The 17,943-nt window shown below is 30.2% G+C and overlaps 1 protein-coding gene across 1 annotated transcript; it reads left to right on the top strand.

The window, feature by feature from the left end:
• Positions 1–12,649: 12,649 nt before the first annotated feature.
• Positions 12,650–17,260, top strand: LOC21385390 (sulfite exporter TauE/SafE family protein 3). Its single transcript, XM_024174171.1, has 12 exons — positions 12,650–13,359; positions 13,869–14,028; positions 14,739–14,939; positions 15,021–15,085; positions 15,224–15,251; positions 15,341–15,423; positions 15,504–15,590; positions 15,688–15,738; positions 15,887–16,108; positions 16,465–16,558; positions 16,687–16,827; positions 16,927–17,260. Exons 1-12 carry the CDS (start codon positions 13,144–13,146, stop codon positions 17,010–17,012), a joined length of 1,434 nt encoding a protein of 477 aa, XP_024029939.1. The 5' UTR covers positions 12,650–13,143; the 3' UTR covers positions 17,013–17,260.
• The last annotated feature ends 683 nt before the right edge of the window (positions 17,261–17,943 follow it).

Below are 17,943 nucleotides of genomic sequence, written 5' to 3'. Positions count from 1 at the left end.
ACGACAAGTCGTCGCAAATATGGCCAATTGTCGTCGGTAAAACGTGGGTTACATTCGCGCCATCGAAATTTGCGCGGTAAAATTATTTGCGACGACAAATAATTTATTAGCGACGACATGTGAATTTTTTTAAACGGGAGTTATTTGTGACGACATGTCGTCACAAATAGTCTACTTTTTGCGACGACAAATGTCGTCGCAAATGGGCATATTTGTTGTAGTGATATACTTGAAACATAAATGCACGAGGTGCATCATACAGCACGTTAGCTAGCTATCTAACTAGCAAACTTAGGGTGGTTGGATCCACTTGATTAATCCAATTACTAATGACCAAGAACTCTACATTTGCGACGACAAATGTCGTCGCAAATGGGCATATTTGTTGTAGTGATATACTTGAAACATAAATGCACGAGGTGCATCATACAGCACGTTAGCTAGCTATCTAACTAGCAAACTTAGGGTGGTTGGATCCACTTGATTAATCCAATTACTAATGACCAAGAACTCTACAAATACAAATTAAATATAAAATGTTCACCCAGTTTTCCCAATTCCAATTAAGTGGTTAGGATGGGGTAATATTATGTGTGTATATGCATGCATATATATATATATATACTTATTTTTAATAGTTATATTTTCATCTATGATTATCATTAAATATGAAAAATTTAATAACGTGACGTGATAAAAATCTAATTTTATTAATTGTTATTAATTTTTTTAGTCAACTAATTTATTATAACTCTCGAATCAATATTTTACAGTTAAAATAATAATATTAATTGATGAGTAAATATTCGAGTAGCCATTAAAAAAACACTCATATATATGTAGTATAAAGTGGTATGTTATACACAAAGTTCTTTATAAAAAATTGCTACTTCACGTGATAGGCACGTGACATGTTAACAAAAAGCACAAGTACTAATGATTTTTTTTTTAAGTGTGAATACTTTTTATTTTATTTTATAAGGTTTAAGTGTAGGAGTACTTATTCCTCCAAATGCTTGGCAAAAACAAGAAAAGCAGATAATCAAGTACTAGATAAGTGCTTTTTAATTGAGGAAATTTATAACGTGGTCGATTATGGTTGTTGGGCGTGTGAAATTGTGTTCACATCACCGCCAAATCGTGAACCAAACCGCAACTAGTGAGCGTCTCTATCATTGTGTACCACAGAGAAAACTCGTTTTTGGCATGCCAAATTACCAATTACCAAAGTTGCAAAATGAAGAAATTATCCCACTTGTTCAATTTAATTTATTATTGACCCGTTTAGTGTACAGATTTAAATATAAATTATGATTGAGTATTTTATTTACAAATTAAGTACTTTAGAGCTTGAGTATTTATAAGTTTTTAAATATTTTTGTTAGTTTAATGTCTTTTTATCTTTATATATTGAAATTAAAATAGAATTTCAGAACATACTTCAGTATTTGAGACATAATTCTCTCATCTGAAGTTCAAATGAGGTGATATTAGTGGCGTTAAAAATATAAGAGATAGAGCTATAAGTTTCGTGAGACACCAAACACTAATTCGGCTATATAGAAGGTGAAAATCCTCATCAAAGTCACACACTCGTTGCAGCTGATTTTCTGTCCGAGAGCAGGAAAACCACACACTCGCTGTAGCGAAAAATCCATCTGTTGCAGCGGTTACGCCAGTTTCGTTAGGGTTTTTTAAAAAAACATTAGTGGTGTTGCAGGTGGAAACTGATCCGCTGCAGCGTTCAAACACGAAATGCTGTCACTTTGAGCTGATTTGGATAGATATAAAATGGGAGAAGACTCATTTTCTTAAAATTGGGGAGGAAGAGAGGAAAAAGAAGCACAAAATCCCTAGAGAAGAAGGAACTTTAGAGGCTCAAATCACATTATTTCATTGAAGATTCTTGAAGAAGATGGTGGATTCAAGTTTAGAAGATCATTCTTCGAACATAGTTCTTCCTTCTCCCTTTATTTCCTTTTTAGTTTTTAGATTTTATTTTTGGTTATGGATTCCTCTATGTTGAGCTAAATTATTATTCTAGTACTTGATGTAACATTGTTTGAACTATGTTTTGAAATTTTGCCAATTGTTAGTTTGATTTCCATTTAATTTATTCGTGTTTCTCTATGTTAATTGCTCTAATTTGTGTTTTCATGGATTGGAGATATAGATGTGTTGATTTAGGTTCGGGAGAGTTATTTTTACATGTTAGAATTAGAAAAAGACAAACTAGAGTTAGATGAGTTTGGGAGGCCAATTAATTCGGGTAATCAAAATTAGATTGCTTAATAGATGCTTGATTCGGTTAGGCTAATAGGGATATTGTTTAACTAAGTTTTACATACTATTTTGCTCGGCACTCGGGAGAGGGAGTGAAATTACCTTCGAAAACTTAAGATTAATGAATTGAGTAGAATTGGCTAGCAATAGCTAAATAGGATGAATATATGAATGATAGGGTGATGTCAAGTCCCTAATAGATTTGTGCATAGGAGTTATTTTATTTTATTTTATTTTCATATTTATATTTGTTTTTGCTCTATTCTAATTTCAATTAGTTCAGATTCCTAAATAATGTTCAACTACAATAATTGCGGTACTTAGTAGTAATTTAACATTTAATCTCCATTGAGACGATATTCACTCACCTTTACTATCAAAACTTGACACCGTACACTTGTGGGCTTACAATAAACTCAAATTTGTGTAAGAAAAATAAATTGTAATAAGATATTTTATTATAATTCAAACTTATAGAAATCTTTATGGTGGAAGAAGCTATTTTAATTCACCAATAAGAACGATTATTTTAACTGATGAATTAATTTTTCAATAACCGAATTCGTGTATATTTTTATTAAAAATTTATAACCGGCAACATAAAAATAATAAATTAAATCGTTAAAAAACTTATTTAATAATTAAAATATAATTTCCATCGGTGGAATAAATAAGCCTACTCTGCCATATATACACCTCGAATTGCCAGATGAAAGAGCACCTATGACTTTTTTTACCGGCCTTTTTAAATGAAAATATAAAAATATTAACATTATTTTTTCCGAAACTTTTTTAATTACTTTTTGCATTTGGGGGAGATGATGATGCTGTGGGACCTCCAAAACAAAGCTTTGTACAGGCTCAAATAATGGATTCCACGCCTCCAGTCCGTACACGTCTATCCCACACGCTCTTTCTTTTTTTATTCTCATGCAGAAAACCTTTTGAATTCATCTGTAGTTTATGGCCTAATTATAGATCACTAGTATTATGCTTAATTAAAGAGTAGATTTTCTTTTCTTTTTTTTTCCTTTCGTGTTTAAAAATAATTTATTCAACCATAATTCCGAAGTATACAGAGTAGAAAGACGACTTGTAGTTTTGTTCTGTTTTATTAATGATTTTTTTCTTTTTAGATATCTTGTGTTGCTTTGCCGAATTTCTCTTTCGCTATTGCTCTTTCGCAATCCATTTCCTAATCGTGCGGACGTACATTATAATTAATTTATTAATTAAAAATCACGCGTGCGGACGTACATTATAATTGGTCAGTGCAAAATACTTTTTACTTTCATCTTCTTCAATGCAATGATGCTTTTTGACGAAATAATAATTATTTATATTTTGTGTTTGATTAGAGAATTTAAATTATAATTTGAATTATAATTTATTATTTATTATAATATATTTTTTTATAAAAAATACACATAAATTAAAAATAATTACGAAACATTTTTTAAAAATCTTTCCGTCAAAGCTTTCAAAAAAAAACAAAAAAAAGTTGTTGTCAAAACTTAAGAGGACGTTTGGTTGGAGGATTCAAATCATGTGATTTGAATCATTTTTTATTTATGTGAATTTTTTATGAAAAAAAATACTATAACAAATTATGAATCATGATTCAAATCAGGAACGAATTCCTGCACTAAACATCCTCTTAATACTGCCGTGTACAATCTACCCTACACCGAGAATAAGTGGTAGTGGTGGTACATATTATTATTATACTGTACACTAATGGAGGTCCGGGGTTTCACTGTTCGAAAAACAGTGTTCTCTTGCCCCTATTCTTCAATAAATGCCGTCTGTGTCCTTAGAAACGCGCGTCTCTCTATTTCTGTTGTTCTCACTTCTACGAAACACTCACCTTTTCTTTTTCTCCTCTGCGAAATATGTTCCTAAGGAATTTTAACTGGGCTTTGTTATGATTGTACGATTTTATTCTCGGTCTTGATTTGTTTGAGTTGATGTTATCTTAGATTTTTGGTAAGATATGCGTGGAAAAGAGAGAGAGAGAGGGGAAGTGGAGAGTGGTGAGCTGATTGGGAAAAGAAAGAGATGGAGTGGTGAGACCCATTTGAGAAAAGAGAGAGGGAAAAGAGTACTACCCAAAATCCAATGGTTCATATTAATTATTGTTTTTTTCATTTTGAATGTAATGGGTATGATTTTTCTCCGTGACTTATGCATTTTTTAACACCTCATATAAAAGTGAGAATGAAGAGTATAAAAGGCTACGTACTTTTCGTTGATTTGAGTTTAGAATTTGAGTTTTGTTATAGTAAAAAGCTCTCAAAAATAATCACATCTAATTTTTTATTACAGTAAAAAATTTTCACACAACATCACATGTCAACTCGAATTAAAAACTCAAATTAGTAAACCAAACGGGCCCATTAATCCTTTTTTCTTATTTTTGTACTTGGTTTATCAAATTTTGTTTTTTCTTTTTTTTTTTTGGCTGCTCCGTTACGTGAGGTGGTGCATGCATGTATAATGTGCATGTATGCGTATTGCCTTTATATGCATTGTGAAGCATGTTAAGTTAATGATATTTATATGCATTGCTAAACCTAATTGTAACTATAGTCAACGAAATAAATTAATTAACTAAAAAAATAAATTGTGCTTTTTACCTTTGAAAATTTTGAACTTTAGGATTGTAAGATAAAAGTATAAGTACTAAGTTTTTACTTCATAATTTTTCATCAGACATCTTAAAGAATGTGAAAAAAATACATTTTGAAAATATTTTTCCCATTATTCATCAATATTAATGTCAAATATTTAACTTTAATTTAAAATGATCCATAATTTTGCATGTCTATATTGAAAAAAAAAAAAAAGACACATTTTTCTCTCTCTCCGTTTTTAAAATCAAAACTATCCATCTTAGCTTAATTGTCTTTTTACCAATCTTTACCAATTCATATATTATGTCTTTATCTTAAACAAAAATTCATATACTATATAGCAGTCATTTTTAATTATAAATGTCTAAAAAATATTATCAGAAATACAATAGATTCTTAATAACATAAAATGTCAAGATGATATTTGAATTTAAATAAAAATATAAAATTTATTCACAGCACGCACGTCCAAAGGACGTGGATCATCACTAGTATATACTGAGATTCACTCTTCACACACTCACAATTCACTATTTATTGTACAGTAACATTTCTGAAATTTCATTTATGTCCCTTATTCTTTAAGTATAAATTGTCAATTTTAACATTTTTTTCCTCCTTTTTTCCCTTTTCTAGGCATAGGTTTTTACATCTTTTGATCTAAGATTGTCACGTGTAGATGCCTAACTGGCTGAAGGAAAAAGTGACGGGCCCACCACTGCGATGCTGCCCTCTTCCCCTCGTTGAACGTGCTTTTCTTGCGCGTGCTTTTCACACCCAAATCACAGCCGTCGAAATTTTTGATCGGACGGTTTCAAACCATTTATGGTTTATTTTTTAGATTTTTATTCTTTATTATAGTTAGTTACTATTTTGAATTAATTTGGAGTTTAATTTTATCCATTTTACCACCGTTTTATGTCAAATTTTTTATATTACTAAAAATAAAATAACAAAAATAATACAATAAAATTACATTAAATTAAAATCAAATAACACCAAATTAACTAAAAAATAAACAAAATAAAATAGAATTAATTTAAAACACAATGAAATAAGTTAGATTATTGTCCCTCTTTCTTTGTTTAAGATTTTTCTCCTTTATTATTTTCATTTCTTTAATGTCGTCTTTTTTACTTCTTTTTTTTAAGAATTTGTATTAGCCGTTATTTTAAGTTAATTATGTGTGTGTAGCGCGCGTTTGAGACTAAAATTAAACAAGGACTAAAAAAGAAAAACATTGAAAAGGAAAGGTGTTGATTTATGGTCCGATTTTATCCATTTCAATATCGTTTTACGCTAAATTTTTAAAACCTCTCAAATGATAATAGTAATAATTTGAATGAAAAATAAAATTAAATAAAAATACACTAAAATAGAATTAATTTAAAACACAATGAAATAAGTTAGATTATTGTCCATCTTTCTTTGTTTAAGATTTTTCTCCTTTATTATTTTCATTTCTTTAATGTCGTTTTTTTACTTCTTTTTTTTAAGAATTTGTATTAGCCGTTATTTTAAGTTAATTATGTGTGCGTAGCGCGCGTTTGAGACTAAAATTAAACAAGGACTAAAAAAGAAAAACATTGAAAAAGAAAGGTGTTGATTTATGGTCCGATTTTATCCATTTCAATATCGTTTTACGCTAAATTTTTAAAACCTCTCAAATGATAATAGTAATAATTTGAATGAAAAATAAAATTAAATAAAAATACACTAAAATAAAATAAAATTCACACCTTTTTAAATAAATTAAACTAGAAATTACTTCAGTGGTTGGAAGAGCAGCACAAGCATTGATCAAAAAATTATGCTCTACATTAACAATTGATGAAGGTTTTACTGATTCATTTGTAATTCCACCAATCATTGCTCAGTTAAAAGGACAAACAAAAATATTGTAAGTTTATTTTCAACAAAGGGGAGCACAAATAATTACAGTTGTTTCAAACATATTTGAAGATGACAATCTTTCAATATCACAATCACAAATATCAACTGCCGCAACAATATATCTAAAAAGATTGACCACAAGGTAAGACATATTTACTAATTTATATCAATTATCAATAAAAATCAACATTTACTATTTTAAATACATATATTAATAATTTTTAATCAATTCAGTTCTGAACTAAAGGCAACAGGCCCATCTAAAAACGCCAAAGGACTAAATAATATAACTATTTCTAAATCCTAAAAATTTTAATTTTTTATATAATATAACAGTATTTTTCACAATAATACGCAAATTTTTAGCTAGTGGTATTCAAAAGGATTAAACATGTACAGAAGTTTCAATTTTGCTATAAAATATTGACAACAATAAAATGAGAAAAAACAAAAAAAACTGGAAACTATCATTTCAGGATACATGTAAACGTGTAAATTAGACTGTATACCAGTTTTAAGTTTAATTATTCACATGTACTATTTTGACGTGAAAATGAAAAAAAGAAAATAGTATATTTGAGTTCCAATTCTCTGAAATTTGTGTTCATCTAATTCACCATCTGCCAACATCTCAAAGGTATCGCAAATAGAACATATATATACGATAGATAACATCACTGTTTTTGTTATTTTTTTTTTGTTATTTTTATATTTATGGTTTGACATGTGGATTTTACTTTCTAATTTTCTATTTAAATAATATTATTTTATGTTAGTAAAATCCATATGTCAAATAGTAAATGTAAAGAGTGACAAATAAAATGACAAAAAGAGCGATGTTAGCATTTTTCATATACATATATATGCAATGGAGAAATGTGAACATCATTATTTTTGTCACTCTCAATTTACTATTTGACACATGAATTTTATTATCTCATTTTTTGTTTAAACAATATTATTTTATATTAGTAAAATCCACATATCAAACAGTAAATACGGAAAGTGATAAATATAGTGGCAAAAAAAGTGATGCCAGCCTTTCTCATATGCATAAAATTATTAAGCTATCTTTTGTTCAAATTACTATTACGATAGATTACTATTATGATTCAATATCTCTCAATTTAAAGCATGTTTCAGTTCTTACTCCAAGGTAGAGCGGGAAAAAAAAATGTTCTGGATTATCCCAATTCCCAATCATTTTTTAGGAAAAGTTTCTTTCTGGCATAATTAGCAATTCAGTACTCAAATCATTGTACATTTAACATTAATAGTTGTAGATATGGACGGCAACTAAGCTAATTAGTTGTTATGTACTATAATTAATATAATTCAACATTGAAGGTCATGTTTGGCATTGTTTTTTTAGGTATTGATAAATCTTACTTTTAACTATCATATTTTAAAAATTACTAACAAATTATAATCAATAAAACTCGAGAAGTAGATCAATGGTCGTCTTCGCACAACTACTTTTACTGTTAATGTTTAAATTTATTAAAATATCTTTAATAATAAACTATAATTCTGTACCTATGTTTGTAACAAATGAAGAGGATAATCATACTAAATATATATGTGCGCTTAAAAGTTACAAACTTTTATCAAAAAGTCTTTAATAAATATATACAACGCCAAATTTTACTCAAATATTCTTAATAGTTATTAAATGTTTTTAAAACAAGAATAGTAATTTATTTCTTTTTAAATATATTTGAGATAATAAAATCAAAACTGTTATATCTGTGTATTCTTTCAAAATATGTCGTAAAAATATATGAATGTTGACCTATAAGAAATAAAAATTAAAACTATAAAATAAGTAAAAATATATTTGTGTTAATGAGATGAAAATAAAAGTTATTTATTCTAGTCATTATACATCTACCAACAATTTAATTTACAAGGCGATTACTAGTCACGTTGAAATATAGTAACAAATTTAATATAATTTACTAATAGTGAAAATTATAAGTACTATAGTAATTACAATGCAATTTTGTAGTATGAGATGTGAAAAATCATTACAATATAATTTTTTATTCTTAAAATACTCCAAAAAAATTACTATATTTTAATTTCATTGATACAAACCTACAACGTAGTATAATTTTTATTTATTAAACACCCAAATTCTCCTTTTAGTGTGCATAGAAGCTTTTGAATAAAAGTTTGCTAGACATGTCTATTTCTGATCACACTACAGTTAACATAAAATATGTTAATAACACAACAATACCAAAGTGGCCAAGACTCTTTTATGAAAAAAAAGTAAACCTAAAGAATAGCTAGTAATTAATACCATCGACGCATATACATATAATATATGTATAACTATATTCCATGTAACCGTATTAAATTTGCAATATATTGTCTTTTAATGTTAGCCAACAACTATCAGCGACTACATTGATAACGACTCTTCACTTAACATTAATATTAGGTTTTTTTTTTCCATTTGAACTACATTGATAACGACTCTTCACTTAACATTAATATTAGGTTTTTTTTTCCATTTGAATATATATATATATATATATATGTATATCTTTTTTCTGTTTCGTTATTTCCAACGTGGCAAGGAAATGCTTGTGGTTGGTCACCGGGGACAAGTGGGCGACTGACTTGGTATATAGGTCATTATTTAATGCATATAACATGAATTAGTATTATGGGAAATAGGAAGCAATGGTTATCTTATCCATCATGATGTTGCATGATTCGTGATGCATGGAAAGACTTGTACGCCAATATTTAAAATATAATTATATAGACGAGTTTTTAATAATTATATTTTTACATATAGTTACTAATAAATATATAAAAACTGAAAAATACTATAATTTATAGTAGATTTCAGTATATGTTTTTTCCTCTTTTAGTTTAAGTTATTGAAAAATATTCTATCATAATTCTAATATATGGCTATAAATGATCGTTCATGATGTTGCATGATTAGTGATGGATGGAAAGACTTATACGCTAATATTTAAAATATAATTATATACACGAGTTTTTAATAATCACATTTTTACACGTAGTTACTAATAATTATATGAAAACAGAAAAATATTATAATTTATAAAAATATTCTAGCACAATTCTAATATATGACTATAAATGATCGTTCATGATGTTGCATGATTCTTGATGGATGGAAAGACTTGTACACTAATATTTAAAATATAATTATATAGACGAGTTTTTAATAATTACATTTTTACATGTGGTAACTAATAACTATACAAAAACATAAAATACTATAATTTATAGTAGAATTCAGTAGATGTCTTTCCCTCTTTTAGTTTAAGTCGTACACTAATATTTAAAATATAATTATATAGACGAGTTTTTAATAATTACGTTTTTACATGTGGTAACTAATAATTATACAAAAACATAAAATACTATAATTTATAGTAGAATTCAGTAGATGTCTTTCCCTCTTTTAGTTTAAGTAATTGAAAAATATTCTATCACAATTCTAATATATGCCTATAAATGATGGTTGACCAGACCCATTTAATATAACAGGGGCCATGCGTTTACATCAATTGGGTAGTGTGGGCACGCTTTTGAAAACTATCGACATATAAATTGAACTTCCAATAGATAGTATTAGTTTTATATTTTGATTACTAGCAAAAGAAATTAAATGTTTTTGAAGAAAAAAAAAACATGTTAATATATTAGCTTTTGTTAATTGTCAACTTTCGGTGAACAAGCCAGCTATGGAGTTTTGATATTTATTTTTTTCTGTGCTAAAATATTTGTCAAAGTAACTAGCAATAAAAAGTTTGAAAACTGAGAATGCACTATATTTGGTAGGACTAGGTAAATGAGTGGGTGAAACCAATAATCCTATATTGTCGGGGGCTGCCGGATGGGAAGGAAAAAAATTGAAGAAGGGCAAGAACACTGTTTAATTAACTCTAGACCTATTTGGTAGAGTTTGTGCCATTTCTTTTAATTAGTATTTGGATAGTCTATGAAAAAGAGCTTTTGAAGCTATTTGAGTAAATAAGTCAAAAGTAACTATTGTTGTAAAAAATAATGTAATATAAATATTAAACTGAATATTTGATTTGTTGTTCACAAATAAAAGATTAAAGATGTAAATAAAAAACTTTTTATAAGTTCTTTTTTCATAAATATTGATGAGGTAACTTGTTATAAAATATAGTTTTTTTGATCCAATCCAAACAGATTCTTTAATTTAGACCTATTTTTCCTCCAAAGTAAAGAGAAGTCCTTATGATCCAACATCTCCTTCTTCCTAATTATACTTTTCTCCATCAATTCCACCAAACACAAAAATTAATTGTATTGTACTTCATCTACAAAAATTAGAGTGCTAAAAAACTACTAGAATGTTTCAACGGTAGATTACCTTGTCCGTACTTGGAAGGAAACCGATAAAGAGGAAAGACTGGAAAAAAAAGAAGGAAAAGAATCTTGCATGGGGAAAAAGAAAATACGGAATCTTATAATATGCACGAGGACTTATAAGAATATATACATACATAAAGATATTTATTTAAACATAGAAAAACGATGGTCCAACCATATATATAGATATATGTTTGTCATGTACCGCAGCAATTAATGTTGATTTTGTATGTGTTCCTACTTTCACATGCACATGTCTTTTTGTAGCATGATTTAGCTACCTACTAATTAATTCTGGGCGTAATGCACAATGTCATTAGCAAGTGCATATAGAGAGCTAAAAACTCAAACAAAATCGTGACTATTCGTCATCATCTGTAATCCTAATCAGTACTTACTTTTGATTTGGTTAATTACGTATTGCCAATCAAGAACAATAAAGTTTTGGTCAAGTTATTACGTGGAGTGGGAGTTAGAAAATGCTAGAGTTCAACCAATGTGATAAGCACAAGATATTTGCGTGGCAAATGATTTACCTTATTAAGAAACGCCATCATAAGTAATAGCCGACTTTTATTTGGCGATGTTATTTGTGTGATAGTGATTGTATATACATCTGTAACGTAATGCAATGACATACGTGATTATATATATGGTTTTAGGGATAATAATAAGCTATATTGACCTAGACATAGAATGGTTATTATTATTATTTTTTATTTTTTTAAGTAGAGAAATGAAAATAAGAATTTTTTAAAATAATGTTAAATCATTTATGAAATTGTAAGAAATTGTTTTGTGCATAATAATATTGATAACTCTAAAAAATAAAAAAGCAACCATTTGCAAATTGGTTATTTCAAGAAACGCCAAAAAAATAATTTTAAGAACAGAACCCAACGGATTCTCAAGAAGTACAATCTTGAGATTTTGTAAAATATGACTCGTTTAGTTTGTTGATTCAAGTTTTTAATTTGAGTTGATATGTGATTTTATGTGAAAACTTTTTACTGTAACAAAAAAATTAAATGTGATTTTTTTAAAAAACTTTTTATTGTAGTAAAACTCTAATTTTAAACTCGAATCGATGAAATAAACGAGACTTTATAGTGTGTGTATATATATTTTTTTGGTAAACTCAAAATAGAAGGTTAAGAAATACTTATATAGATACCAAGTACTAATGCACTATAAAGGAATAACAAACTACAGTAAATTACAACTAACAAAAACAGTTCTAAGAAAAATAATTTTAAAAGCAAACATAACCCAAAAAAAAAAAAAAGAAAGAGAAAAAGAAAGAAAAACACACGTAGGATCGAGTTGGATTCCTAAGCTCACGTGTCAAAATTGATCCTTAATTCATTTTTATTTTCTCTCTCCCTGGATGCGAACAGAACAAGTTGTGTAATTACAAATCTCTCCCACTCTGCTCTCTCTCTCTCTCTCTTCTCTTCTCTCTCTCTCTGGCTTCCCCGCTAATACTACATATTACGCTTCCAAAGCCTCTATAATAACCAGCACTTGCCTGCGGGAAAGAGAGAGAAACAAGAGAGGACACTATATACTCTTCATCTCTCTCCGTCCTTCATTTATTGCATTAAAAACTCTATTTTGGCTAGTTTTATTTTGCTCTTCGTCATTTTCTCTCCGCTGTATTTTCCTTCCGGAGAAGGGAAAACAAGGACAACGCATTCTCTCCAGTTTTCCCTCCTCATATAAATTAAATTCACTTTCTCGGGGAACGGAAATAACGCATTTTTTTTTTCTCTGCTCTCTCTTTCTCTCTCAACTTTCTCGAGAAAATTTCTGCTTTTGTGGTTGAGAGCTTTCCAGCTTTGAGCTTCGAGCTTTGGTTCTTGTCTGAATTTCAGCTAGCCTAGAAGGGAGAAAATCCTGAGGGAATTGGTTGTGTTTTGGAAAGTAAAATCGGATTCGGAATATGGACGCGATCGGAGCTAGAAGAAGAGGTCAGAGATCGACGTCTATGGTGTTGTTGAACATTTTGTTAGCTTTTGTTTTCGTATCGGCCGAGAGAGGTCTCAAATCGGAATTTTCGAGGCTCGATGGAAAAGAAGGATCTCAATCCAATTTCCTTCAAAAAGCAGCGAATTTCTTGTGGCAATCCGATGCCTCAGGTTATCAACACGTTTGGCCGGTAAAAAAAAAAAAAAAAAAAAAAAAATTCTTTGAATATGTTTTAATTTGTATTTTAAGTTTTTTTTGCTTGAATTTGCTATCTTTTTTTTAGCATATACTGGAGACGATAAAATTGTCTTAAATCAGATTTAATTCTTGTCTCTTGCTTTGGATTGGGAGTAGTTGGTGTTTGGTTATGCAATAAATTGTATGCGTTGTCAGTTTCTTTTTGCTTTTGTTTGCCTGGGGAGTTGTATGTAACAAATTCTTATGTTGAATTGTGAATCATGTCGATGGGATTGGAATCAGAAAACTTTTTGAAGATGGGATTGGAATCAGAAAACTTTTTGAAGATGGGCATTATTTGACCTCTTAGCCCACAAAGTATCAAACGAGAAGCTAAACTGGCTTTTGCTATTGGCTTTGCCATAACTTCGTCGTCCATTAGATGCCATAAACAGTAGATTCTGACTTTTTGGGCGTAATAATAATATTGAGACATAGATTACTTTGAACTTTTCTTTACAGGACATGAAGTTTGGGTGGCAAATTGTTCTGGGCACTATAATTGGATTCTTTGGAGCAGCTTTTGGGAGTGTGGGTGGTGTCGGCGGTGGTGGGATTTTTGTCCCTATGCTTAGCCTGATTATTGGGTTTGACGCAAAATCCGCGACAGCAATATCGAAATGTAAGAAAAGAAAATTTTCTGGGATGGTAATTGTCTGTAGAAACGTTGGGTCTTTGACTGTTTAGAAGTGCAGTATGTTTGTTTCACAACTCGAACGTAGAATTTGAGTTGTGTACGTAAGAGAATAATATTGTGATAAAAAAAGTTTAATTTAAATTTTTATAAAAAAAAATATATAATAATACAACTTAAGCTGTGACTGAGTTGTGCAAAAAATAAGACCGAGGCTGCAGATCGAATGAAAATCTAATGCGTAAGAGAATAATATTGTGATAAAAAAAGTTTAATTTAAATTTTTATAAGAAAAAATATATAATAATACAACTTAAGCTGTGACTGAGTTGTGCAAAAAATAAGACCGAGGCTGCAGATCGAATGAAAATCTAATCGTGTTGACTTTTGGGATCGGAAAGTTAAAAGAGTCGTAGCGGAATTAATTATTTTGAACCCGGAAAAATCTTATTTTTAACCACTTGACTTTTTAAAAATTTTTTATTTTAAAGATGAAACGTTTGTCGATGGACTTTTTGAATCCTGGGTTTGATTAAGTTTCAATTCTGACGATTGAATTATTATCTGAGGCAGTTTGCATTGGTGCGTCACTCCTCAGTTCTTAGACAAATGTATTCTCTTAAGTAAAAAGTTTTAAGGAAGGATTTTATTGTTATTTGGAAAACTTACGAGGATATGCAATCTGGTTTTCTTGCCAGGTATGATAATGGGTGGAGCTGTCTCAACTGTTTACTATAACCTTAAGCTAAGACATCCCACTCTTGATATGCCCATTATTGACTACGATTTGGCCTTGCTAATACAACCGATGCTCATGATGGGAATTAGCATTGGAGTAGCATTCAATGTGATTTTTGCCGATTGGATGGTTACTGTTTTGCTTATTATTCTATTTATAGGTAATAGCTGATTGACTTGCTGTTCCCCTTGTAGGGCCTTCTGCAATAGTAACCAAATTCACTGATTGAGTTGAGTTGCAGGCACATCGACGAAGGCATTTTTCAAGGGCGTTGAAACATGGAAAAAGGAAACCATAATGAAGAAGGTGGTAAATAAGTCTATGTCATACAGTTTATTGAACAGAAAACGAATTCAGCATCCTTTGAGCTGGAAACAAAGATTTTTTCTTCATCAGTTGTAAGCATATTTTCTAGTTTTGCTAACCTTTTGAATCAAATTGTAGGAGGCCACCAAGCGTTTGGAATCTGACGGTAGGTTGATTCGTAGTTACTTTAGTGTATTATCAATGGATCACCGAGTAAGTAATAACATCAGCCCGTATGTTTGTCTTGTCAATCAGGAATTAATGCTGGAGGTGCAGAATATAAGCCTCTTCCTGCTGGCCCGAGCAATAACTCAGAGAAAGAAGACAAGGAACCAGAGGTAAGTGGTATAATACTATTTTGGGAAAATATAACCCTCTCAGTAGAATAATGAAGGCTAAATCGATTGAAACCTTTCAGGTCACAATTCTTGAGAATGTTCGCTGGAAGGAGTTTGGACTTCTAGTTTTTGTCTGGTTTGCATACCTTGGACTGCAAATCGCCAAGGTAATACTTCTCTTTTAGTTTGTTAAAGGTGCAACTTTGATTGATTGTAACAAAATGCGAAACTAACTAGTATATAACTGTGCCATGTTGTGTACAGAATTATACATCTACTTGTTCAACGGCATATTGGGTATTGAACTTGATGCAGGTATTTCAGTTAACCAATCATGCTTATGTTTGTGTTTTACGTCATATTATAAGAAGTCATAGCTTAACACCATCAAGAGCGAATTGTCCTCCGGGTTACCAAAAGGCTTTAGAATCTCAGTGAAAAATTTTCTTTTCATATTCTACAGATCCCAGTTTCTGTTGGAGTAACATTGTATGAGGCGATTAGTTTGTACAAGGGACGAAGAATAATTGCATCAAAGGGAGAGGATGGAACAAACTTCAAAGTGCACCAGCTGGCTCTTTATTGTGCTTGTGGGGTTCTTGCAGGAATAGTTGGTGGTTTACTCGGACTTGGTGGAGGGTTCATTATGGGCCCGCTGTTTCTTGAGCTGGGAGTGCCCCCACAGGTGAATTGTTGAGAAATGAGGGACAGTTTTTTTTGTCTATACTGATAGCACTAAATATTTTCCTGTCTGCAAACAAAATTACTCATTAATGACCATGTTCCAACTAGAAACAGAGTTTGGGGTTTGGTGTAATGGAGACATCTTTAACGTGTTGGGTATTTAAAAGAAGTAGATAAGATGTCAATCAAGGAACCTCGAAGCAATAATTCTGTTTAGATGGCCGTCATTTTAAAGGAGATTATCGTTTGACAATGGCCTATTACAGGGGCAAAATATTTCGTCACTTCACAGTTAATCATACATGAATTATCCGAGTGAATCGGTTTGGTCCTTAATTTTGGATGACTTCTGGGCAGGTCTCAAGTGCCACAGCCACCTTTGCAATGATGTTCTCCTCATCTATGTCTGTTGTGGAGTACTACCTTCTGAAACGTTTTCCAGTTCCTTACGGTTTGTGCTGTAGCAATCTCTTTATTTCGTTTCTAAAGTTACTATATTTAGGCGCTTTGGCTTCTTAACATGTGATTTGGTTTGTTTAATTTCTATGTATACTAATAAGTTCCATAATTCAATTGCAGCCGTTTACCTCGTTCTTGTGGCTACTCTTGCGGCCGTTGTAGGACAGCATATTGTCCGAAGGCTAATTATTTTGTTCGGACGGGCATCCTTAATCATCTTTATTCTAGCTTTTACAATATTTGTCAGTGCAATCTCACTAGGTGAGCATAACTTGTAATCATGTTTGGTGAAATGCATACATTCATTGGGTTAAGTCCTTGTATCCTAATTCCTAATGAACTTTGGCTTCTCTTTGTTAGGTGGGGTGGGCATATCGGACATGATCGGCATGATCGAACGGCATGCATACATGGGCTTTGAAAACCTCTGCAAGTACAAAGTCTAGCACAAGCGTTTTCGTTTCGTTTTGTTTTTAAATTCCTACAAGATTTGTTGAAAATGTATCTCGTGCTTCTTACCAAGTTCTGAGTCAACAGGACTAGGGATGAGTATTGCTCTTTTAATTTTTTAGCTTAGTCGTCCATATGCTCCTTTTCTTCAGCTACTCTTGCTGTTCAGATTTGAATTTTTGGTTGTAACATCATTTGCCTAGATTACAGATGAGAAGATATGCAATCTTTCAACAATTTCAAATTCTGTGTATTTCATCTCTTTTTCTAGTTTTCTTTTGCAACCTCACCGTCAATCAACCAGACATTCATGCGACAAGACCTTGATGTATTGAATTCTTCAGTCCATTAATTAAATGATAACAACAGTAACCATGTGTGCTGCCATACTCTCTCCTTTGAACACCCAACACATCATGCTTTGAGTCGTTCCCTGATCATCGCGCTTATCGGTTTGAAATTTTGATGCATCGAGTTGGCATGCCAAAGGGTGGTTCCTCAGTAGCTCATGGTGATCCAGCATCAGAATTGTATCGTATAATAGTACAAGTATTGGCGTAACAAAGGCTTAATTTGATAACGTTGTAGATTTTGAAAAATTTACTTTTAATTGTGCTAAAAAAAAATAGTTGTTATAAAAAGTAGCTAAGTGTTTAGTAAATTATAATTATAATAATTGTGTTAGTTCCACAATCAGTATAATAGCGTTTGATAAATTATGAGATGAATTGCTGTGGATAGTAAAAAATTACGACTATATTACTATAATATATATATATATATAATTACAATATAATGTTTATTTATTATTATATTTAATATAATACAATAAAACTATTATTAAATAACATATTATATAACTATGATATAGAATATAATAATATTACTAAAATGTTTAATATAATTATAATATTATAAAATATATTA

The sequence above is a fragment of the Morus notabilis genome, unplaced genomic scaffold (assembly GCF_000414095.1).
Source record: "Morus notabilis unplaced genomic scaffold, ASM41409v2 Scaffold904, whole genome shotgun sequence".
Lineage (NCBI taxonomy): Eukaryota > Viridiplantae > Streptophyta > Magnoliopsida > Rosales > Moraceae > Morus > Morus notabilis.
This window is presented reverse-complemented; position numbering and strand designations above follow the sequence as displayed.